The sequence below is a fragment of the Eublepharis macularius genome, chromosome 11, assembly GCF_028583425.1.
Source record: "Eublepharis macularius isolate TG4126 chromosome 11, MPM_Emac_v1.0, whole genome shotgun sequence".
Classification (NCBI taxonomy): domain Eukaryota; kingdom Metazoa; phylum Chordata; class Lepidosauria; order Squamata; family Eublepharidae; genus Eublepharis; species Eublepharis macularius.
Genome location: NC_072800.1, coordinates 13,419,811 through 13,444,944, shown reverse-complemented (window position 1 = coordinate 13,444,944; position 25,134 = coordinate 13,419,811). Strand labels below are relative to the sequence as shown.

General features: G+C 44.1%; 1 protein-coding gene across 4 annotated transcripts in view; it reads right to left on the bottom strand.

Annotated features, from left to right (window-relative positions):
- The window catches only part of GRB10 (growth factor receptor bound protein 10), a 155,449-nt gene that overhangs the window by 32,037 nt on the left and 98,278 nt on the right, over positions 1-25,134 (bottom strand). For all 4 annotated transcript variants that reach the window (XM_054991190.1, XM_054991192.1, XM_054991191.1 and 1 more), the window contains exon 6: positions 243-399. In XM_054991190.1, coding sequence (XP_054847165.1) covers positions 243-399 — 157 coding nt within the window. The remainder of the gene's footprint in view (positions 1-242; positions 400-25,134) is intronic.

The following is a 25,134-nucleotide window of genomic DNA, read 5'->3' as shown; positions in this document are numbered from 1 at the left end:
TTACAGAACTGATGTATAAACCTCAGCCACATTTCATAGACATTATTCCATACACGTTAAAGCCAACAGACCCTACTTAAGAACAGCTCGAACGCACAGCATCAGAATTGCCACATGAAATTATTTTGGTTAATTTTTTCATATTCTATTTTTGTAACAAGTCATCCGGGAGGAGCGGACCCATTTACTGCACATCCGATGCTCAGGTTTAAAATGTGATTCTGTCCTGGAGGGTTCCCTACCTAATCCTAGAAGAGGGTGATGCTCCACTAGAGTCCAGCTGTTGTCATCCACACAATGGCTTTTGTAAACGAGCAGCTGGCAGAGGTCCCTGGCTGTCATATCGGCTAGGATCTCGACCACTTTGCATGTCCCATCTTCACTAAAGACTTTTACATCCTGCAATACAAAACAAAACGAGATATACTTTACTGAACATCAGCCTGTTATTCCCCCACCCCACCCGTAGCAAAGATTGGAATGGAATGGAAAAACAAGGAAGAAAATGGACAGGGACTATACATACCCACGCCATGCTGACAGGCATTCTAAGTTTTGCACCAAAATGCCTATCTAAATCATGCAAACTGAGCAAGTCCGAATAATTTCTTATTTTGTATAACTTATTCTGGCTTTAGATTCAGAGAAGTTAGCCGTGTTAGTCTGTAGTAGCAAAATAGAAAAGAGTCCAGTAGCACCTTAAAGACTAACCAACTTTACTGTCGCATAAGCTTTCGAGAATCACAGTTCTCTTCGTCAGATGCATCTGATGAAGAGAACTGTGATTCTCGAAAGCTTATGCGACAGTAAAGTTGGTTAGTCTTTAAGGTGCTACTGGACTCTTTTCTATTTTATTCTGGCTTTGCGAATCACAGAGAGGGGGACTGAGCACCGAAGGTCACGGATGTGCCACCCCCATCCACACAGAACCACGTCCAGCCATTCCTCGAGCTTCTGTGATTTCAGCAGGCACTCCCCACTTCCCAAATGTCTCTTTGTGGCTATAGGAGCCAGAAACTTGGTTTGCAGGGCGAGAAAGTTGCTTTTCTTTAACACAAAAGCACAGAATCCTCAGAAGTTGAATTTTGGGCCCATTACAGAGCTCCTATAAGATCACACCCTACAGAGCTCTACATACGATCCCCAGACTTCCCGCACATAGCTGACTTACACAGATAATTGCTCTTTCCTACCCCTTCAGGGATACTGGACAGCCACACAACAAAATTCACTGAGACAAAAATTCCCTCAGTAGCCGTTTCAAAAATGTTTATCTTCTACTAGTGCTTCAGAAACACTGGGAGTGGGGGAAGGAACTAATCTTAGTCTCTAGTTTGCAACCTTCCCTTCTTAATTGTTTTACAGCTTTGTCACTGAGCTAGAAATCTGAAAAACATGGCTGTTGTTTCGTAGCAACTTTTGACTGTTTAACTTTGGGGAGTGAACAGTTGCCATTTGAAAATCAAAAGATCAATCGCTAGAATTACTCCTCCAGCCTCCCCTCCCTCCCGATACAACATATGCTCCCTATATTAATGGAAGGAGATTATAGTCCCCAACACCCCAAATCAAATGGACACTCCGCTATTAAAACGTTAAACAGTATTCACACAGCACAAATCCACCCCCCCTCCTCAAGCGCACAGCCTCAAGATTTAACCCCATGTTGAAAAGGTTTGTTTTACTTCCCAACATGATAAATTCAGCAGGAAAAGGATGGAGGTAATGCAATGGGGGGGGGGGAGAGAAGAAATCTTACCTCCGCAGCACGTAAAAGGCAGCAGTCGGAAGAACAAGAAGGCATTTTAAAAGAGAGAGACCCTCTCTTGAAAGAGCGGGTCTGCTGTCCGTCTCTCGCAATCCTTTGCAACTCCAAGCTGCGAGCCCACTCCCCCCACCCCCAGGTGCTTTGCAACCCGGATTGTACCTGAGCCAGTCCCGGCACTATTGTGTGCGCACTCTTTTCTGGGGGAGGCAGGCAACTCTCCCAGAGCTGCTTCACTCAAAGGGTTACACACAATCTTTTAGGTAGTGAATCAAACCATACCGTGCAGACCAATCCTGGCCCTCCCTGTGACTGATGTAATCGTTTCCCACACAACTCCCAGACTTCCAAATTATGCCCCCCAGGAAGGATTTTTTTCCCCTTCTCCCCCCCAAAAATGGTGCTTTATGACCACCCACGGACGTTTCACACACACACAAAACACCCACCAACCCAGAGATCACTCTCCAGCCTTGGAAAGTTAAAAAAGGGAGAAATCCCACAACCCGAGCCCGGCACACGTCTTGGGCTGCCCGGTGCCTTTGCCAAATCTCTCTCCCCCCCCCCCCCTCCACAGACCACCTCGCGGAAGCAGCAGTGAGCTGATGTCACCCGGCTGCAACTTCAGCACTTGAACTTCTCTGGAGCTGGCTGCTGGGGAGGGGAGGGGAGGGGGGTGCAGCCGCTGCTTCCTTCCCCCTGGCAAGCTCGCCCCCTCCCCCCCATGCTCCCTTGAAGTGCATCCCCCCCCCCCCGCTTCTGAAGGGTGAGGAGTTCTCATTAAAACAGACCAGAGATCTAAGCAAGTGAGGGCGTTAAGAGCTGAGGGCTCCTGTCAGCCACGCTGCACAGACGACGGAGAGGTTGCATCAACCTCCTGCCTGGCAGCCACTTCTCCCCTTCCCCCCTCCCTTCCCTGCCTCTGTACGTGTACACACACACACACACACACACACACACAGGCACACGGAGGGACAGCAAGGGAGGAGTTAAAACTCCAATGGGAGCTGAAAGTGACTCAAGCCCCACGCATTCAGGAAATGGCTCCTCTTGACAGCAGGGATGAGCCGGGCTCTTTGCAAAAGTAGGCGGGAGGGGGGTGGGGACGGCGAGGAGGGAATCCCGGGCCTCGGGGAGGGACCCCTTCCTTGCAATGCTCCAGAGGCACACAAGCTCCTCTGAAGCCTGGCAGAAAACCAAGCCTGCTGGCCAATGTGGATTTTGTTTGCCTCGGGGTGGGGGGTGGACATGCATCAGACGCAAATTCGGTGACTTCAGGGGCCACTGGTGCTCCAGAAGTTAATCAAGTTAATCCCACCACCCTCTCTCAGCCTGTCATGCTGTTGCTGCCACTCCACAGGTATGGCGCACATGCTCTCAAGATGACTCAAAGGCACTGCTGGGAGCAGGGCGGAGGGACAAATGCGCTTCCTGGAAGTTCCACCCGGAGAGCGGCCGCTGAGCTTTGACTTTCCAGTGGCAGATGAAACATCCAGTGTCTCCACTTTCCTGCTTCACAGGGAGCACGTTTTTCTACCAGGAAACCTGACCTGCTTGTTCAGGGCAAGAATGAGTTCCTTTAGGGGCCAAATTCACTTCGCCAGTTTCTTACCTCCGCTTTAAATGACACACAGCATTTTTCAAGATTCCAAGTGCTGCACGCACACTCGGAAACCCATGTAAAGTCAGTATAGTCTCCACAAGACAGTTGCTAGACTGGAGTGAAAAGGGAACAGCTTGCCACCGGTCATAACTGAACCAGGACTTCCTATGGCAAACTCTTAGCCACAGATTTCCAGGCCTTACAGGAATTAATAATAACATTCGATTTACATACCCCCCCTTTAGGAGAACTTAACACCCTATCTGAGTGGTTTACAAAGTGCATTATTATTATCCTCATGACAATCACCCTGTGAGGTGGTTGGGGCTGAGAGAGCTCTAAGAGAGCTGCGACTGACCCAAAGTCACCTGGCTGGCTTCAAGCGGAGAAGTGGGGAATCAAACCCAGCTCTCCAGATTAGAGTCCCGTTGCTCTCAGCCCCCCTCACCTCATAGGGTGATTGTTGTGAGGATAAGAATAACACACTTTGTAAAATGCTCTGAGTGGCCGTTAAATTGTCCTGAAGTACAGGGTATAAATCTAATGTTATTCTTATTCTGTTTATAAGGTAAACCCTAAATGTACTTATAACATTTTGATTACGAAGCTCTTACACAACTGGGAGAACATCCGTCTGCGTTACCAATGCTACTTCTGTTCTTTTCTAGACTGCACTTGATCATAGCCAAAAGCCTGTGAATACTATCTTTCTCTTCTACATTGGTAGTGGTCAGATTATCCTCCTAAATAAATATGAACCACCACTACCACCCCTGTTCAAAAATGAATTTAGTTTCACATATAAAAATGCAATTTTTTTCCTATTAGTAGTTCTTATTTGTGTATAATAGCATCAGAGGGCTAGATACAGCCTAAAAACAAAGTAAGAATGAAAAAAGACGGGGGGCCACCTTAAGTTGCAGAGACGGGCAGGTGACATTTCACCTGTTGTTTGCTGTGGACTAATGGCTGTCAAAGGCACAAGAACAGTTCATGCTTTAGCTCATTAAGAATCCTGTGAGGCGCTCATTTTGACGCTGATTTTTACTGGAATTACACACTTCAGTCACACGGTATTAGATACAGGTCAAATATTACAGTCATCAGGAAAGCTGAGGGGTCTTAGATCAAGAAGTTTTTCCTCCCCAGGAACAAAGTTCAAGTGGAAGGGAAGGCGTTTAAGTAGGAAGCACCCATTGACACATATTCCATAGCCAAGCTTTAAACAGTGATTTAGAAAGCACTCCTGGAAACCTATTCAAAATTAAGGGTGAGAATGTTTGGTCAATAGGAGCACCAGATTGAGTGAACGACCAGTAGTTTAGCACACGAAAGGAACAAATAAAACTGGCTGGGAAATGGGGCTTTTTAAAAAGAATTTTAAATGAAAAAATACTGAAAGATATTAAGGCCACTGAAGTAGGGAATGCTCAGTTATTCAGTATAACAATTTGATTCTTGGCGCAGAAAAAAATTTCAACAGATTATTAAAAAAATGGCGAGTTTAATTTCAACTGCATGCCCAGGTCGGCCTCTACAAGATGATCCTAACTTTAATAACCTTCAACCAGATTATTGCAAAATCAAACACAGGACTCCCATAGTCCTTTCTGGACAAAGGGGAATAGTTATGAGGGCCGGCGGGGTGGGGGTGGGGGTGGAGAGTAAATAAAGATGAGACTAATATTACAGTATTGCTTAATCTTGTTGACACATTATTCAAGGCTGAGATTTGAAGGGGTTTTGTACATGCTAGAAAAGTCAGGTAATGTCAAGGTTAAGGTTCTCATAGCAACATTAGGTTCCCCCAGTACATGTACTATATTTAGGAATATATTCAACAGTATTTATGCAAATCTAGAGTTATTGTTACATTAAAAACTCTTTGAAGGTGCTATAATTTGCATTTATTTTTGCTTCTAAACAGTAAATCACCGCATTTCATTAAAACGATGCATATATAATGTTATATTGCACCGTTCTGTTTAGGGGAGCGCTATTCTGCAGTCTGCAATTAGGCCTTTGTTTTCAAAAAAAAGTGTTGGTGTCTTCCTTTTCAAATGGTGAAGTCTTTTAGCAAACTAAAACCACAGCATTACTTGAAAAAATTAAATGTCCAGATGAATACCTGGAGTAGTTAAGGAGTACCATTTTCCGCAAACATACACTTGGAACAGCCCAGAAACGCGGATTCCTTTTTGTAATCCCTGTCTATGAAAGTCTTGCACAGTTCCAGAGCACCAGCAAAAAGAGAGGTGAAGAAGTTGCTAGAAATAAGCAATAACTATCCTCAACGGAACACTTAAGTGGCGAGTGAATCATCGCGTGGATTACCAATTTAACATCCCTAACACAAAGCCGGTTTGGTGTAGTGGTTAAGATTAGAGATGGGGACGAACCTGAATACAAACCAAAAAAACCCACAAACCAGCCCGAAGTGGTCTACTGGTTCGTTTTAAAGGGCAATGCCTCTTTCCGTGCTTCTGCAAAGCGGTAGGGAAAGGGGCAGTTTAAATGGCCATTTAATTCCCTTTTAAACTTTTCCTGCCGCTTGCCAGCTGATAGTTTAAAGGGACCTGCCGCTTGCAAGCGGTGGGAAAGGGCCCTTTAAACTATCAAATGCCCCTTTCCCTGCTGCTGCTAAGTGGCCGGAAAGGGGCATTTAAACCCCACAAACCATGAACTGGTTCGTGAACTTGCCCCAGGTTCATGGGGGGTTCATGGTTCCTGGTTCATGAAAACACTATGGACCACAAACCCCATGGTTCGGGTTTTTTGTCGTTCGTGCCCATGTCTAGTTAAGAGTGCGGGACTCTAATCTGGAGAGCCGGGTTTGATTCCCCACTCCTCCGCTTGAAGCCAGCTGGGTGACCTTGGGTCAGTCACAGCTCTCTCAGAGCTCTCTCAGCCGCACCCACCTCACAGGGTGATTGTTGTGGGGATAATAATAACACACTTTGTAAAACACTCGGAGAGGGTGTTAAGTTGTCCTGAAGGGTGGTATATAAATCAAATGTTGTTGTTGTTGTTATTACTTTATTAGGAATATGACATTAAAAACACACCAACGCCTGCCATGTGAAAGCTAGACACCATCTTCTGAAACTCAAGCTGAGGAATGGTTGGAGGACTGTGCCCTCCCTTTCGTCCCTACCGACAGTTGGCGGCAAAACAATTCTGGGAAAAGTTGAACTGTATGCAATACATATCAAACCAAATTTTATTTTACTGCTTTAACGGAGCACAGCAAGATAGCAACAGATATAAAGAATAATTTATGACAATAAGCATATCAAGTTACACTATTTGGCATATTTATGGAATTTACAACTATAATTGGCTCAGTTTTCTAGAAGTAAAATTTCAAATATATCCAATACTAGATGAACTCACGAAGTTGCCTTATACTGAATCAGACCTTTTGTCCATCGAAGTCGGTATTGTCTACTCAGGCGGGCAGCTGCTCGGCAGGGTCTCAGACAGAGGCCTTTCACATCACCTACCGCCTGATCTTTTTAAAACTGGAAGATACCAAGGATTGAACCTGCGACCTCCTGCATGCCAAGAAGCCGTTCTAGCACTGAGCCAAAGCCCCTCCCCCATACAATTATCACAGGGTTAGCAGCATAGCTGGTTATCAAGTTAAATTTCAAAAAGTTTAAAACATTACATCTTTCCATATAGCATATCATTATAATGTGCAGACATGATAGTATATTCTGGGCAAATATTATTTAAATGCAACTAAATATGCTTGATAATATGTTGTATATGTCTACGGAAGAAACAGGGTTTTTTAAATGCTATACATTGCTTTCCCTTGCATGTTGCACATTTTGAATGAGGAAAAACTTAAAAAGCAGCCAGCCCTTTTGCACTGGCAAAGATCTAAGCTCAGCAATGGTGCCAGTCAAAGACAGCAGCAGGGAACAGAGAGGATGCCAACCCACCCACCCTCAGAACAGAGATCCTTGGGCTCTCCAGTTCGGTCCAGGATCAGAACTTTTTTGCCTGAGACTTCAGCAGAGGGCTTCTTCCCTTGGTCAAGTCCTTCTAGCTTGAATTTTAGTGTCAGTTAGCATTGATGTTTGTTTTGAGTGTCTAGAGCCAGTTTGGTGTAGTGGTTAAGAGTGGCAGCGCTCTAAATTGGAGAACCGGGTTTGATTCCCTGCTCTTCTGCTTGAAGCCGGCTGGGTGACCTTGGGTCAGTCACAGCTCTCTCAGAGCTCTCTCAGTCCCACCCATCTCACAGGGTGATTGTTGTGGGGATAATAATAACACATACTTTGTAAACCACTGAGTGAGCATTAAGTTGTCCTGAAAGGCAGTATGTAAATCGAATGTTATTATTATTTATTAGTTTTACTTTCATGGAAGTAATTTTTACCTCACTTCTATCTGTGCTTGACCCAGCTTTCAGCAGTAAAACGTGCAAGTTCAACAACTGCTATTAAACTCGTTCATGGAGTTTCCACCCACCGAGAATGTGTACAATTTGGAAAGTCCAAGCAATACGGCAGCAAAGTGCCTCAGAACCAACCAAATACCTTCCAGCGTCAAATGCTCTTGGCAAATGCCCTCGGAAATGAAGACTCTATGCCTTTCCTGTGGGCCAACCATTCCCTGAGGTGGGGGCCATGACTGAAAAAATCTATTGATCTTACTGAGGTCCAAACAAGGAAGGGCAGAATCCACAGCAAATATTGCCAGAATAAGTGGAGTTGCTGAGCGAAGTTAAAAATTATATGGGTCAGAAAAGCAAAGACACGACTGACTTTCTCTCTGGCTTTTCAAGTACGTTGCTTCATCCAGTAACTTGCATGTCTATTTTCCTAATTCAGTGTAATACAACAAACTACCCTCAGCTGCCTCACACACTCACAGAAACCGCTGGCAAAACCAGAGCAAAAGAATCCGGCACCCTGGAATTCACTCGCACGTGCGGCAGAGGGGATGAAATAGCACTGGGTTCCTGATAAACTGCAGCAAGAGGATTCTGGGCCCAATTTCCACCCTCTCCAGCAACATAACAGCAGTACAAGTAATAGCAGCTACACTTAAACTCAACCAGGACTGAGTTCTTAACTAGAGAAGATAATACATACCAGGGCTCATTTCGAGGGGGAACGCGCTAGAACGCAGTTCCGGCAGTTCCCTAAAGAGGTCACATGTCAGGTGGCCCCACCCACCTGACTCTCGGCCATTTTGGGCCCGTTTCAGCCGGGATTGGGGCCGAAACAGCCCGTATTGGGCCTCTGACGGGTGGTGGATCACTCTCCCACTCAGCAATGGCCCAATCCTGACCATTTTGGGCCCCTTCTTGGTCATTTTCAGCCCCTTTTTGCCATTTGGGCCCAATTTCGGCCCTGAAAGGCCAGTATTGAGTTCAAAACAGCCAGGATAGGTGATGTCAGGGGGTGGGGCATATACAAATCAGTAATGCTAATAACACATTTCCGGTGATGGCAAGGGGCATAGCATATGCTAATGAGTTATACTAATGAGTTATGCTAATGAGTTCCTCCAGCTCTTTTTCTACGAAATGACCCCTGATACACACACACTTCATGGTTCAGTACTAATCAAGAAGACAAATATTGGTATCTATATAGCCTATAAAGTTTACAGTGGAATTGGGTACACAGCAAGATTGGCAGGTTCTTCCACACAAGGCAAAATTAAATCAAGTTTTATATTTAAATATTAACAGGCAAGATTTAACTTTTTTCCTCCAATACATACTGGCTCCATTGCACATCTGTTCAAGGCACGTACAGCTTAACGGAGCTTCTACACTAGCAAAATGTAGCACAATTACTATCATTTGTACAAGCAGTTAAGATTTTTGGCGTGGTGGGGTGATGGGGGGGATTCCAGACCTCAAGCAGCTGCTCTCCCTTCTTTCCCTGTCGCTGTCCCTTTTTTTCTAGCAGATTTGTTGTTGATTTCACTTTTGTGCAGAACAGAAGCACAATGTCTATGTTGAGTGGACAGGCTTTGTGCGCCCATTTTGCTGTACTTTCAGGGCAACATGTTTTTAGTATGTCAATAAATTCATTTACTACATTTTTATCCTCTCTGAGGAGCCCAGGGCAGTTTACATCATCTGTCTCTCCTCCTACATTTTATCCTCACAACAAGACTGTGAGGTAGATTAGGCTAAGAGTGTGTGACTAGCTTAAGGTCACTCAGCAATCTGGTGTAGTTTAGTGTAGTGGTTAAGAGTGGCAAGTCTCTAATCTGGAGAACCGGGTTTGATTCCCCACTCCTCCATTTGAATCCAGCTCAGTGACCTTGGGTCAGTCACAACTGAATTACATTGACTGATTATGACAGGACATACAGTCCTTTTTGGACTGGTTAATGCTGGCTGAGTGCAATTACTGGCTGTGAAGAAGAAGTGATGAAACGAGTGGAGCAAGAAGCTAGCAGACTCGTTGCCAACCTCCTGGTGATTCCCAGCCATCTAAGCCATTGAGCTTTGGAAATACATTCGGGACAAAGCCGTTTTCAGACTTTGAGCAGAACCACAAGTGACAAAAGGCACAGGTTGGACACTAGTCAGCTTCCCTCAAGTTTTGATGGGAAATGTAGGCGTCCTGGTCTCGCAGCTTGGCTCTCCGACTGCTGTCCAATGGACTTTTCAACTGTCACTTGTCCAACATTCCGCCAAGCTGCCTACATTTCCCGCCAAAACTTGAGGGAAGCTGACAAGTGTCCAATCTGTGCCTTTTGTCACTTGTGGTTCTGCTCTTTGTGCCACTATAGCCATTGGGCTTTGGTTATTACTACAGCCATTGATCTTAAAACATCGATGTGGGGTTCTTATAGGTTGACCCCATTCCCATTGGAAATATGATGGACTGAGTAGATGTATCATGACTCATGCAATTCTGTGAGGATGATAATAACACTTTGTAAACCACTCTGAGTGGGTATTAAGCTGTCCTGAACAGTGATATATAAATCAAATGCTGTTGTTATTCCATGGCAGAGGGAGATCTGAACTAGCTTCCCTGCTGGCAACCACCAAACTGCTTGCTGTAGTCACTCAAAAAAAACTACTTTAAGTATTGCTGTGATTATATGATTCTGAACTTCCGCCATATTTACTATTAGGTGACATCCCTGTGTTTGTAAGGAAGACACTACGTGGTGTACCCTCGTAGCACAGGGAGATTTTGGATCTCCTTTTCATTTGGGAGAGGAGAAAATTCTGCAGGGAAGCTGCCAGTCGTTCATTAAAGAGAATAATGCTGTTTTTTTTTCTATCTGCGCTCCACACTAGCCTTGCACTGCCTGATAATATTGTTAATTAAATTCGAAACAGTCAGCAGTAACTGCAAATATGTATTCAAAAGTTTAATAAACTCTGCAGGACACCTGCCTACACGGTTCACTTTCTGAGGAGAAAAAAAGAGTCGTGATATGTTTTCATGCTGTAATACTGCTACTCCGATGCAGAGGGGGAAAAAAACTATGAAGATATACCTAATGTTGGTGAAGAAAAAACGGAAACAGGTTCATAACAATAATGCAAAAAATTCCCCGGGGGAGGGGGGAGAATACAAAAGTTGAATTATTTCAAGGGCATAATATTCACCAAAATGTGGGTCCTCTCTTCTAGTTCTGGCTGTGTCTAATAATGGAGCAGCAGCAATTTGGTGAGAATAGCCGTTGCTTAGGACCGCCTCAGAATTTCCCCAGCAAAAAGCTAAAAATGAACCGGATTATGAGCAGACAAATTATGTAAATTAATATAGATTAATTTGAAAAGGTATTTAATGATGCGTGTATCTTACCGTTGCAAAGAGGGTGGTATTTGAAGAATTTTTAATCTTGAGGCTATAGATAGGAGGGAGTTGTTTCAATTTACTGGTTCTTCAATTAATAGCTCTAGGAACCAGAGATTTTGCACGCGCAATACAGAAAAAGAAAAGCAGATTTTTAGTCACGGAATGTTCTGCGGCTCAGATTGTTTCTAAAGAGTTACTTGCACGAGGTGCTTGCTACTTTACTGAAATGGTACAAAATACCTGATTCATGACCTGAATCAGTCCCTGCAGTCTTTTGACTCTATGTAGTCTTTGGCCATTTTCTCCATTACATGTCGAGCTCTCCGCCCATCCCACAAGAAATCAGAACTCCTTACAGCTCAATATATTGTTGATTGGGAGAAATTGAAACAATTTTTGGAAAAAAAATGGGATGTAAAAGGAGAACTGTGGCAGTTTGAGAATTTTTAAAGAATAATGTTGGAAAGGGGAGAGAGAAGGGATCTTACCATTTAGGGGGAATGTAATTACAATCTAAGATAGCATAATATTCAGGGGAACTTTACATAGAATATATGGGATAATGAGAATGGTTAAATAGATATATTATTACTATATATGTATATTATTACTACTATATATTATAGGTATGTTATATACAATATAAAACGATGGGTTAATGGATCAGATTTAATACAATATCAGGTTGCTGTGTTATACTATGTTGTGTGCTGTGTTACATTGGTGGCATAGCATACAATATATGTTTTATAATATATACTATATTGATAGTATATTTGACGGAATATATGTTTAAAAGAAATAGAACATGTTTAAAATAGGAGACACTGTGATCCTTGCTCTATACTAAGCTATATGGTTATGCTTTATTGACACGATATATATTATATGGATAGTATGCTTGATAGAGTCTATGTAAAAGAATCAGAATGTGCTTAGAGTAAGAGATATTATGATTTATAGAGGGTAGGAAAATGTAAATGAAATAGATTTAAGCAATAAGAAGGGTTAAGGGTTGGAAAGCTGTTGGAAGTCAATAGGGAGGGGGGAGGAAAAGGGTGGGGGACAGAGGGGGGGGGAAATGGGATTATGTGTGTTAAATTTGAAAATTCTTTTCTTTTTTCCACTCACCAATAAAATTTTATTTTAAAAAAAAAAGAACTCCTTACAGCTAATTGTTAAAAAATGGAAATTCCTTTCTATTCTGCAAATACCATAATGTCCTTTTTCTTGCGCTGTTAGAGGTTTTTTTGTTTGTGGTTTCTTGGGGCGGGGGGTGTCACTTTTATTGTTATGGGGGAAATGGAAATAACATTTAAAAAACGTTGAAATGTCTAAATTGGCCGAATGTATAGTTTGTTTCTGATAAACTTATAAAACCACTCCAAAACCCGCTGTCTGGTCGTTGTTCGAGCTCAAGGAACAAGCAGTTAAATAGAAGCCTCGCTCGCTGACGCAATGCCTGGACCCGGTGCCATCGGGATTACAGAGCTGGTTGGCTGCGGTGTCTAGCGGTCCAACAGGAACTCAAGAACGAGAAAGGCACCTGCTTTCAAACAAAGAGTACTGTAAAATGCTGTGCAAGTTTATTTTAAGAAAAACAAATGAACATCTACAGCTAGTTATTTAGGACAGTGGTTTTCGGACTACCTTCAGGGAGCACTTGCTGTTTGGAGAGAAGGGACCTTGCAACTTCTAAGGAATTTTCTACCGTGCATTGTCAACTTAGCTAAGGAGCCAGCCAAGCTTCTTGGGTCTCACTGCCGGCAAAATGAACGGGAAGTACATTCCTAGAATGCTCCCTCTCTACACGTTTCTGCCAGGCGTAGTGGCTTGCAATTTCACCTGCCATTAGTATCTTCCGATAATCTTCGGTGAACCCTAAATATTATTTAAATGCAACTAAATATGCTTGATAATATGTTGTATATGTCTACGGAAGAAACAGGGTTTTTTAAATGCTATACATTGCGTTCCCTTGCATAACGTCTTCATGTTGCACATTTTGAATGAGGAAAAACTTAAAAAGCAGCCAGCCCTTTTGCACTGGCAAAGATCTAAGCTCAGCAATGGTGCCAGTCAAAGACAGCAGCAGGGAACAGAGAGGATGCCAACCCACCCATCCTCAGAACAGAGATCCTTTGGCTCTCCAGTTCGGTCCAGGATCAGAACTTTTTTGCCTGAGGCTTCAGCAGAGGGCTTCTTCCCTTGGTCATGTCCTTCTAGCTTGAATTTTAGTGTCAGTAAGCACTGATGTTTGTTTTGAGTGTCTAGAGCCAGTTTGGTGTAGTGGTTAAGAGTGGCAGCGATTTAAACTGGAGAACTGGGTTTGATTCCCCACTCCTCTGCTTGAAGCCAGCTGGGTGACCTTGGGTCAGTCACAGCTCTCTCAGAGCTCTCTCAGCCCCACACACCTCACAGGGTGTTTGTCGTGTGGAGTAATAATAACATACTTTGTAAACCACTGAGTGAGCATTAAGTTTCCTGATCCTGAAGGGTGGTATATAATTGAATGTTATTATTATTTGTTATTTAGTTTTATTTTTATGGAAGTAATTTTTACCTCACTTCTATCTGTACTTGACCCAGATTTCAGCAGTAGAACATGTAATTTCAACAACTACAATTAAACTCGTTCATGGAGTTTCCGCCCACCGAGAATGTGTACAATTTGGAAAGTCCAAGCAATACGGCAGAAAAGTGCCTCAGAGCCAACAAAATACCCTCTAGAGTCTAATGCCCTTGGAAAATGCCCTCAGAAATCACAGAATCACAGAGTTGGAAGGGGCCATACATACTTTCCAGTCCAACCCTTTGCAGGATGAGCCTAAAGCATCCCTGACCAATATTCATCCAGCCTCTTCTTGAAAACTGCCAGTGAAGGGGAGCTCACCACCTCCCTGGGCAGCTGATTCCACTTTTGAACTACTCTGACCGTGAAAAAGTTTTTCCTAATATCCAGCCGGTACTTTTCTGCACGTCATTTAAGCCCATTGTTTCAGGTCCTACCCTCTGCTGCCAACTGGAACAGCTCCATGCCCTCCTCCAAATGACAGCCTTTCAAATACTTAAAGAGAGCAATCATGCCCGCCCCCCCCTCAATCTCCTCTTCTCCCAACTAAACTATGCCACTCTGGGCCAACCATTCCCTGGAGTGGGGGCCATGACTGAAAAAAATCTATTGATCTTTATTAGTGCATAGGACATCAAGAGTTAATTAGTGCATATGACATCATTAATTGGCACATATGACATCATTAGTGCATATACATTAATTCATAGTGCATTAATTAGTGCATATGACATCATATAAAAACTGGAAGAACATAGCTTTTCTTCTACATTTTGCTAAGGGTATAAAATTTAGTTCCTGCGAAAGACAGTGGGAATACTATGACCTGGGTGTTTTTTTTGGGGGGGGGGGTGGTTCAGACTTTGGGCCAACTAATCCCTGTTATGTTTCACATCTCAGCATATCTGTTTCTTAAAGGCCACTCTTAAACTGCTGTAAATATTAGCCCAAATTTACTAGAATAAGGGAGAGTATCACGGTAAAGAGATAAGCCCAAAAGAAAGAAGCAAGCCGTGACAAACTAACTATATATTTATATGATCTCAGTCAAAAACCATTTATATTAGTATATACCAAAAGACCTTAGTTATGGCGAGCAGGAATGGAGTGGTACATGTGCTTAAATGGATTACAGAAGGCAAAGCATCAAACGAAAGTCAGTGTCACTTTAACACAAATGCAGTTAAAGCGCAATGTGCCATGCAAACAAGTATAACATTCCTATATTTATACAAAGTTGCCACTGCCTATTTTTAACAACAACTGTTGTACAACAGGTAACCAAAGAATACAGTATCACAAGTATCTTTAACAATAAATACAGATGTATTTTTCCAGACGGTGCAGACAAATCCAATTGATGTACAGTAAGTCAATTTCAAAATCTGTATCAAATAGTTTTATAAGGAATTCTTCTGTAGAGATCCAGTAGTAGAGGTAGAAAGTTGTAGATAATAACTGCGATGGGAAGCCAGCAAATAATCCCGTTTCACAGGATTATTTGACACGCTCAAAATGGAGGACGGCTGCTGATTGTATTTGAAATATATTGATTGTATGCTGTAGTTGATCAATTTTATTAATAATAACTGCCTGGATGAAGAAAATATTTTGAAACGGGATTACTTGCTGGCTTCCCATCGCAGTTATTAACAACTGTTGTTAAAAATAGGCAGTGGTACTTTGTATAAATATAGGAATGTTATACTTGTTTACATGGCACATTGTGCTTTAACTACATTTGTGTTAAAGTGACATTGACTTTTGTTTGATTCTTTGATTTCTATATGTAATCTATTTAAGTGCATGTACCACTCCATTCCTGCTCGCCATAACTAAGGTCTTTTGGTATATACTAATATAAACGGTTTTTGACTGAGATAATATAAATATTTATATAGTTAGTTTGTCACGGCTTGTTTCTTTCTTTTTGGGCTTATCAGATTTACTAGTGAGTGGGATCTCACAACTGCCCGTGCAGTTCTACTCTAGGAATGGCTGCACCCTCCCTGTTGGAAACTGCTGGAGAAGTCACACACAAACACACAATCCCTTGTGCAAGCAGAAGTACCACCCTTTTAGGGATCTGCCAGATTCAAGGAGGAGGATCTTTCTACATACGAGAATGATCCCATTCTTGCTCTCATAACTAGAAGGCTGTTTCACACATGGTAGTAATAGCACGAAGGAAATTTTAAACACATAGGCTTAGGTGTACTCCGTGAATATACTGTCCTGAATATAGTGTTATAGTGTATTGTTGACTCACATCTCATAGAGATATTAAAAAATGGTTATGCTAATACACATTCTGAATATTCAGAGCATTTCATGGTATATTAGCTCCATAATCTTCACAACTATCGCGTAAGATAAGCCAGTTTTTATCAGCCCTATATCCCAGTGTGTGCATGCACACAATGGTTGAAAGGACAGTACTTTATCTAAAGCCATTTGAAGAGTTTGTGGCTGAAGTGAGATTTAAAATGAAAACACAAAGAACTCTTCTGTGAATAAGAGTAATTTAGACCTTGCAACAGTTTTGTCCTAAGACCTAGCCACAGATACTTGGATAAAGGACAGCGTTGGTTGTTTATTTTTCCATACTGAAAAAAGAATAAATACCATTTCAGGTTTAGAGACATTTGAATTCATTAGCTTCCAAATTATAATCCCGGCAAGCTTTCTTGCCCAGTTAATGGGAACTTATCCAGAGACATTTTTACTGGAACCCCATTACATATTTTTTGCCTAGTAGTTACGGATGTCAAGACTCACATACAGGATCAAATTAAACCTCAGAGTTGCAGAAATTAGTTGGCCCCACCAAAACTCTCAGAAACTTAAGTGGGGGGGGGGACAGAGATAAAGACAAGCTGCAGTTTTTGAAATATCTTTAGGCATTAGCTAGGACAGCTAAATTCTCTCTAACTGCATTAGCTAGGACAGCTAAATTCTCTCTAACTGTTGGTTCAATTGCTTCAGTATGAAATGTTTGTGAACATTCCAAGTGCTCAAAATTACTTTAAAAAAAACTAAACCATTCTTAGCCAGACATGATACGGAGAGTTCCATGTTACTTCTGCATCTCCTCCTTTAAACAGCAGGTGACAAAAATGGATTGGGATCTTGGGGAAAAGGAGAGGGGATTAAAGCTACACGTACATTCCCCACTTTCCCCAAGTGAAAGGGGCTTGACGAAGCTGCTACACATATATGCCTGATCCCCTAATACAACAAAAAGAAATTCTTCAGGAAATTTTTCAGGGAAGGTTTCTCCCCACCACCCCAAGCTTAATCAGTCCCAGGCACACCTGCTATTTCGAAGGCAGAAAAACATGCTAGGAGCTCCATTTAAGGAACTTTCAGTGTCCCATCTACTTTGGCCCCATCCTATTGATAGAAAGGGATTCAACAGGGGGGGAAGGCTGCAGTATGGGTCAACAGTTCAGTTACAAGCATGAATGCTGTGCAAGAGATTGTGAATGCGCATGTATAGGAGCTGCATGTCAGCGCGCATGGAAGAAAATAAGTTGAGAAAAACAACTGAAAGATCATTTTACACACATGGGTATTCAGTTGTGCATTATATAGTTCATAGAATGCCAGTAATATTAAGCTAGCCCTGCAATAAGGCTTTCTACAAAGTTCACCTTTTGTGCCCGCTTATTGCTCTCTCAAACACCTGGTACTCCCTGCAAGACATTCCACTATCTCTGCCATCAAGGCTAACTTTACAGATTGTTTGCTTGAGTAGTAGCCACCTCCCTTATGCTGGTCAGGGTGGGGCTGTATTGCGTCAGAATCCCCCAGTGTTACACTTGCTTTCCACAGAGTCCAGGCAACTGAAGTGGAAAATACTTACCTTATCCATCCAAACAAGTTAGTATAGCTGTTGCAGAGTTAAGACGGGCTACTACAATACTCAGGGCTTTTTTCCTAGGAAAAGAGGTGGTGGAACTCAGTGGGTTGCCCTCAGAGAAAATGGTCACATGGCTGGTGGCCCCGCCCCCTGATTGTCAGTGGGAGATCAGGGGGCGGGGCCACCAGCCATGTGACCATTTTCAAGAGGTTCCAGAACTCCATTCCACCGCGTTCCAGCTGAAAAAAAGCCCTGACAATACTCCATAGAAATGACATGCTAGGAGAATGCCTGATGAGAAAGAGAACGAGAACGTTCCAAAGAGAACGAGAACTTGATAGGAATTTAAGTTTTTTAATCACTAATATCCAAGGAGCATGGAGAAAAGATTCCCTAGAAGGGCAAAGTGCGAAAGCCACCATCTTCCACCGTGAAAATCCATCAGCCTCCTGAAGAAACCTGCAGAGACAGACCAGTATACCAAATGGGAATGTCCAGGTATCATGCCCAGGAGGCCTCAAGGTGAAAAATCCATACTGCGCATGTGCACGCGCACATACACACACACAGTGTGAAAGTCTGCCATGTGCTCTCCCAAGAAACTACACAACTGTCTGGCCAGCGCATCCTGTACAACAAACAGGAGGGGATTCAAAACTCTCAGAACTGGACTTTGAAATAAGGAACCAGCTCACCAAAAGCTTGCACTTGGCAGACACAGGCCAGGCATCCAGGGCAGTCCCCTTGCCTCTCAACAGAAGTCATGAAGCTTTCAAAACACCTGAAAGCTCTACAGATGCACAATCCCCCAGCAACCCTTAGTATATCAACTCAGTCTAAGCTCCTGTGGTTTCCCCTTTGCATTAACAACCAACGTTGATATTTTCATTGGAACGGCTTCCATTTTTTGCTCCTTCTTCCCAGAATGCCATGGGTGCAACCTGAGACTAGCCACGCCCTGTGGAGAAACGCCCTTGTGGTTTCTGGAGTTACTTTTCTATGGACTGCAGAGGGGAGGGGCGAGTTCTGGAGTGGAATGTGATTGGAGGGAGAGCGAGTCAGTGGGAGTTGGAAGTTGACAGTTGGTGGCTGAGGAGGGAGAGGTGGCTCTGAGGGGAGAGGTAGACCTAGTGTAACCCCAGGTATCAAAGGACTGGGCCTGCCCTACACAACATCTAATTAGGGCACAAGGGAGAAAGAGTAGGGGTTTCTGTTTAGGTTTTATTAGTCCTTCCGTTTACCTGTGTATAGTTAGCAGTTCAATAAATGCGTTTTGGAATTGATGACGGAGGAAAGCTCTTCTGTTCCACATAGTCTCCCAACCGCTTGGGCCCACTAGCGGGGGGGGGGGGTTAGGAGGGTGTCCCGCCTAACCAGGACCCCATACAGGGACAGTGGTGGCAGCAAATACCTGGAGACAGGGAAGGGAGACAGCCCCTTCAGGTGCCTGGCCAGAGGCGAAAAGGAAAGGGGTAGGCAGAGCGGGGTCTACCAGTGGGAGGAAAGGCCCCATTCCGCCACACGCTCTACACCCACTGAAGTTAGCTAAGCATTCTACCCAATATGCTGATAAAGGAGCCTCAAGATCATGGCCTGAAAAAGTCACCCCCTCCCCTTTTTGTTTTAGAAAATCCAGCTGGATGAACAGCTCTGGAGGACTCAAAAGCTTGCACATTTTGATTGGTCTTATGAAGAGATATTAGATGACTTGTGTTTTTGGAGTGTGCTATGGACCAACATAGCATCCTATGCCTTTTGCCCCGCTATATTTTTTATCCGCCCCGTCACAAATTTAGCCAAGCAGAAGGATCCACTGTGCTTTGGGGGGATTCTCCTTCTGTCCAGTAGATCCACACAAATAATGCAGTGAGCAGGAAAGTTAAGTCCACCATCTTCAACTCAAGGACCAAAAACACTAAAGGGTCCACTCAACATACATTAATCATCCCCTCAGCGCTTCGAAAAGACAGACCCTTCATGGACTCACCCAAGTGGCCAGATCCCCGGACAAGATTTTGACACGGAGTTCTTCTGTTGCCTTGCTCATGCTGAAATTGTGAACTAGCAACATCTCCTACCCCATTATCTCAGCACTGTGGAGAATTATGCCACCCACAGTCTTACCAACGTCATGATGAAAGAGGCTGATAAAGGAGGTGTCAAGGCAGTCATGAACAGATCTAATTACAAACAGGAGTCTTGAGACAGAGCTCGCAAATACTACCTCTTATAGGCCTTTTTTTCTTCAGATATCTCTGAAGAATACTATTAAGTTGTATTGTTGAAGGCTTTCACGGCCAGAGAACGATGGTTGTTGTGGGTTTTCCGGGCTGTATTGCCGTGGTCTTGGCATTGTAGTTCCTGACGTTTCACCAGCAGCTGTGGCTGGCATCTTCAGAGGTGTAGCACCAAAAGTCTTTTGGTGCTACACCTCTGAAGATGCCAGCCACAGCTGCTGGCGAAACGTCAGGAACTACAATGCCAAGACCACGGCAATACAGCCCGGAAAACCCACAACAACCATACTATTAAGTTCTTCAGGGCCTATTGCAGAAGCTTGCTTAAAGACACGCTAGTCGGTTTTTACATAAATGCTACCGAACCCTCAACTAGGGGTCTGTTTGCTACCCATCATCCACCAGTGGGGAATGCGGAATGCCCCATCGTCCTGTGAATAATTACTCTCACCACAGGGGCATCTGGCTACTTCAACTTATCCACAGATCTTATGCTACCAGTGGCCCTAGTTATTTGCAGGATATCAGACTTCTTGAGAAAACTTGAGTCCATTGGTGTTCTCAAGGAGATCCCCACTCTAGCCACAAAGGGGATGGCATTCCTATATACCAACATTCCCATATAAAGATGAACTAGAAGCCAATGATATCAGTTCAATGGCATGGCCTTGGCACCCGTACGGCCACGTATTACGCCAACACATTTATCAGTGCTTGCTTCTAACCTGTTCCCAAGTCCTTCTCTTCTTCATTTCTGCAGACGATGTTTTTAAGAAGGAGAAATGCCATCAGGACTTGATGAACTCCTGCCCCATTATCAGTCTGCAATTCTACTGTTTAGACACCACAGTAGAAATATATGAGAAATCCACTGCCCCCAGCCAAGCCCTGAGATACAGTCCTTGTATGTGTCCTTCAGGCAGGAACAAACGCTTTCAGGATTTAAACCCCCATATTTAAAATGACACAGATACCAAATGACAAGGCAAGGCAAGTACTCAGTAAATACCAGGAGAGGCTTAGCAGGGAAGACAACAGAATACTATTGTTCCACACCATCTGTGGTCCGAATGTCCCTCAGCCAATCACAAGAAGAGACAGACGCAGAGACCTGTGAATGAAGCAGGTCTACTAGGTTTATTAAACGTGGAGGGGTGGAGGTTACACAGAGAGTAAAGGGTCCCCTCGTGTCCAACGCCCATCAAAGCTACAATAGCTGTGCAAAGCATTTTATACCTTTTGATTAATTACAATATTTGCTATACCATTGGCTCAGATATTACTGTGGTCCCCATTGGCTCAAGTGGGCGACCACCTCTAATGATACAATAGTCCAGGGGTATGCTTATTGGAAGAAACAACTTTGGTCAAGAACATAATTACAATATTTCCCGATTGCCATTGCTTATCTTACCTGTCCTTGGTTTATCTCCAGGAGGAACATCTCTCTTCCTTCCCCACACATCTCCTTCATAGGCTTTTCACTCTGCCCCCTTTTCTGGTCCATATAGCATTTTGCTAAAGGCGCCCCAATGTCGCTTGTGGCAACCTTGTATGCTGGGCTCGGTGGGAGGGGAGCGCTCTCCCTTCCTGAGGAATGTGCTTGAGGTTGCATTTAGCACCCATTCCCCTTTCTCTGGGGCTTCTTCTCAGACTTGAAAGGTACAGCTAATCTGATTAACTCGCAGCTAGCTTCCTTCTTTCAGTAACACATTTTCTTTCCCCTTTTTCTATTGCTACATTTAGCATAAAGCAGCTTTACGAAAGAGTTTCTGTATCAAGCCATGAGCAGGTGTCCTGCAGGTGCAACTACCTTATAGCAAGCGTCACAGTGACTGATCTTTGTCTTCACAGTGATTAACATACGTAACATACATTCTGCTTTGGTCATTTTCTTTCAAGTCTCATTTTCTTGCAAGTTGCATTACGAATGCTACAGTAGCTCCTGAGAATAATAATGCATGGCAGTAGTAAAGGTACATAAAAGTATATGAAATATTCTTCATTAACTCTCCCTCCCACACTATCAGGTCACCCAACTCACAGCTAAAGCTTTGCCAGTACATCAGAGATCTACAGCCACTTATGGATGATCCCTTTCACAGGCCTGGGGGAGGGGGGAGAGGGAGGCTCCCTCATTTATAGACAGGCCCCTAACCTGATATTTTGTGCTACCAAACTCCTCTTTCATAAGCCAAACTGGACGGTCTCTGCAGACTAGAATAAATAGACACAAGTCCAACATCAAAAATGACAATCCTGAAGCCAGTGGTGAGTGTAGTAACTCAGCCTCTTCAAGATATCCAGATAGTAGACGGCAGGGTTGCAGGTTTGAGCATAAAGGTTTCAAAAGGAGACTCCAGTGAGAACCTGCCAGGCTGGCGTTCCAGCACAGATTCGGTAATGTCATCCTTGGGCTCAGTAAGGGCTTGAGGTGTACAACAAAAAAGATTCATTTCTCCTCACTGGTTTCTGCATGCTATTTGTATTCATCCTGCTTTGGCAACTCATCAACAGTTGGGAATGCTCCATACCCACTCTGGACTGGTTTTTGCTATCATTTGTACATTGCAACACAATATCCTTAGGAAGCTGAGCCTTCTGGCCTCACTTTGTAATAGCTCTCTGCCTCTCCCCCAGCCACCCCACCCGCAGCCACCATTCTGCTATTTGCCGCTTTGGAGATAAATAACTGCCAGCCTCATGCCACACTCCATGCACCTGAGAAAGTGGGTTCTGGCCCATAAAAGAGATTAGGGCCACAGTCGATCAGTCTGTTCCCTTCCAGTATCAAGATGCATTTCCACTGCTCTGATCAGCCCTCTAAACATCCCTTGATTTGACACGATATGCCACGCCTGCATGGAAAGGGTGGGGAGTCCACCTTTCCAAAAAGTGGTTTGGCATTTACCTGGCTGATCTTCGACAAGGACTGCACAACATTACAGTCAGCAAGTGGGGATAAGGGGTGTTAAGCTCGGCTCTCCCCCTTGTGTGGCAACAATAGAACAGTTTACTCAGGAAAAGTAGGGAAAAATCAGCAAATGGAGGCACAACGGTGATGAGGCAATCCTTGAGTTTAAGTAATAAATAAAGGGGAGGAGGAAGTGGGAGGCCAGCATGGCAGGCCTCCCTGGTGCCTCAGTGGCTGCAGCAGCTGAACCCTCCAGAGACTCTGAGGAGGCTGCTGCAGTGACAGAGAAGACCAGTGCAGGAGCATGGCTCTCCTCGCCAGTGTGCCAGGCGGTAGCGCCACAGCGGGCCTTCCCGCGGTCACTGTGCAGTCTTGGGAGGGGTGTGCCGATCCTCCCTGTCCCCTCCTAAGCATGCCGTATTGATAATGACTCTTTATTCTTGTGCAGGCCAGAGTGTGAGAGGTTAAAAAGTGAGTCGTCACCAATACGGCTTGCCTTTTATATAGTAGGATATTTGATTCAAAGTACATTAACACCCAAGATTCAAGGTGTTAACCTTGGTGTTTAAAGCCCTTCACAGACTGGGACCTGCATACCTGCGGGACTGCCTCTTCCATTACTTCCCCTGCAGGGTGTTGCGCTCTGCAGACAAGCAATTCCTGGTGGTCCCCGGCCCGAAGGACATCCGTCTGGCCTCAACCAGGGCCAGGGCTTTTTCTGCCCTGGCCCCGGCCTGGTGGAACGCTCTCCCGCTGGAGATCCAGGCCCTGCAGGACCTGTTACAGTTTCACAGGGCCTGTAAAACGGAGATGTTCCACCGGGCCTTTGGCTGAGTGCCAGCGGTTGTCCTCCTTCTTCCATCTAAGACCACCACTTCTTCTGGGGCTGCCCTCGGACTCCCAATATTTGTTAAATAGCCTGCTCCTGGACTATTTTAATGACTTTAAATGACCCGAAGAAAAAGAAACAAACAAAGCATAAACACCATTTCCCAAGATCATTTTTAGAAGGAATTGAACAGCTAGAATCACTTCTACCTATTTAATATTCCAGATCTAGTACTAACTCCCAATAGAAGAATCAGAACATTTGCTCAAGAAAGGCCAGAAGTTCCATTATCATCTCTTCACCTCTGCAGGTATCTTTTTACAGCATTTACAAGTGACCTTCAATATGACAAACCTTCCCAGCCATTAGCAAACAGCCAAAATTAGAGAGAGAGCTCACTACAGCTGTATACTGGAAACTTTATTCTTTTCCTGGCAACAATAACTTAGCCTTCAAGGGATTCTGAAGGTATTTCTGTGGCAGCATGGTCCTCCTTAAAGGACTGGTTGGGAGGAGGAATCTAGGTCACTGAAAGCGAGCCACAGTAAAGCCAAACACGGTGCCAATTACCTCAGTCTTTGCACATGTTTAGCTAAGCAAGATGTTATTTGGATGTCTCGGTCATGAACCACCACCACCAATTTAAGCAAGCAATGAAATCAATGTTATCATGAAACATCACCATTGGTCATGGAAATGGCCAAGACACTGGAACCAAAATTGGACTCAGTTTCACTTATAGATAAGGGCCAGTGTGATGTGGTAATCAGAATGTTGGCTGAGGATCTGAGTCACCTGGGTTCATATCTCCACTCTGCCATGGAAGCTCAATGGGAGACCTTTGGCCAGGCATGCACTCTCAGCCTAACCTACTTTACAGGGTTGTTCTAAGGATAAAATGGAGAAGAGAATGATGTAAGCCACTTTGGGTCCCTCATCAGGGGGAAAGGTAGGGTATAAATGAATAACAACAACATTCCATTTATATACTGCCCTTCAGGACAACTTAACACCCACTCAGGGCAGTTTATAAAGTATGCTATTATTGGTGGTGGAGAGTGCCCTCAAGTCACAGATGGTGGGGTTTTCATGGCAAGAGACTAACAGAGGTGGTTTGCCATTGCCTGCCTCTGCAACTCTGGTCTTTGCTGGAGGCCTCCCATCCAATTACTAACCAAGGCCAACCCTGCTTAGCTTCTGAGATCTGACGTGATCAGGCTCACCTGGGCTATCCAGGTCAGGATATGCTATTATTATCTCCACAACAATCACCCTGTGAAGTGGGTGGGGCGGAGAGAGCTGAGACTGACCCAACGTCACCCAGGCTGGCTTCAAGTGGCGGAGTGGGGAATCAAACCTGGTTCTCCAGATTAGAGTCCTGCCGCTCTTAACCTCTACACCAAACTGGCTCTCAGGAAACCAAAGGGTAAAAGAGGGAAGGACATATACGGAAGAGTAAATGATGTCCATCAAGTGTTCATCTGTGCAGTTCTATATGGGAATTGTCTGCACTGGGCAGCTGTGGAAGATTCAGAATGGGACACCTCTCCCTCCTC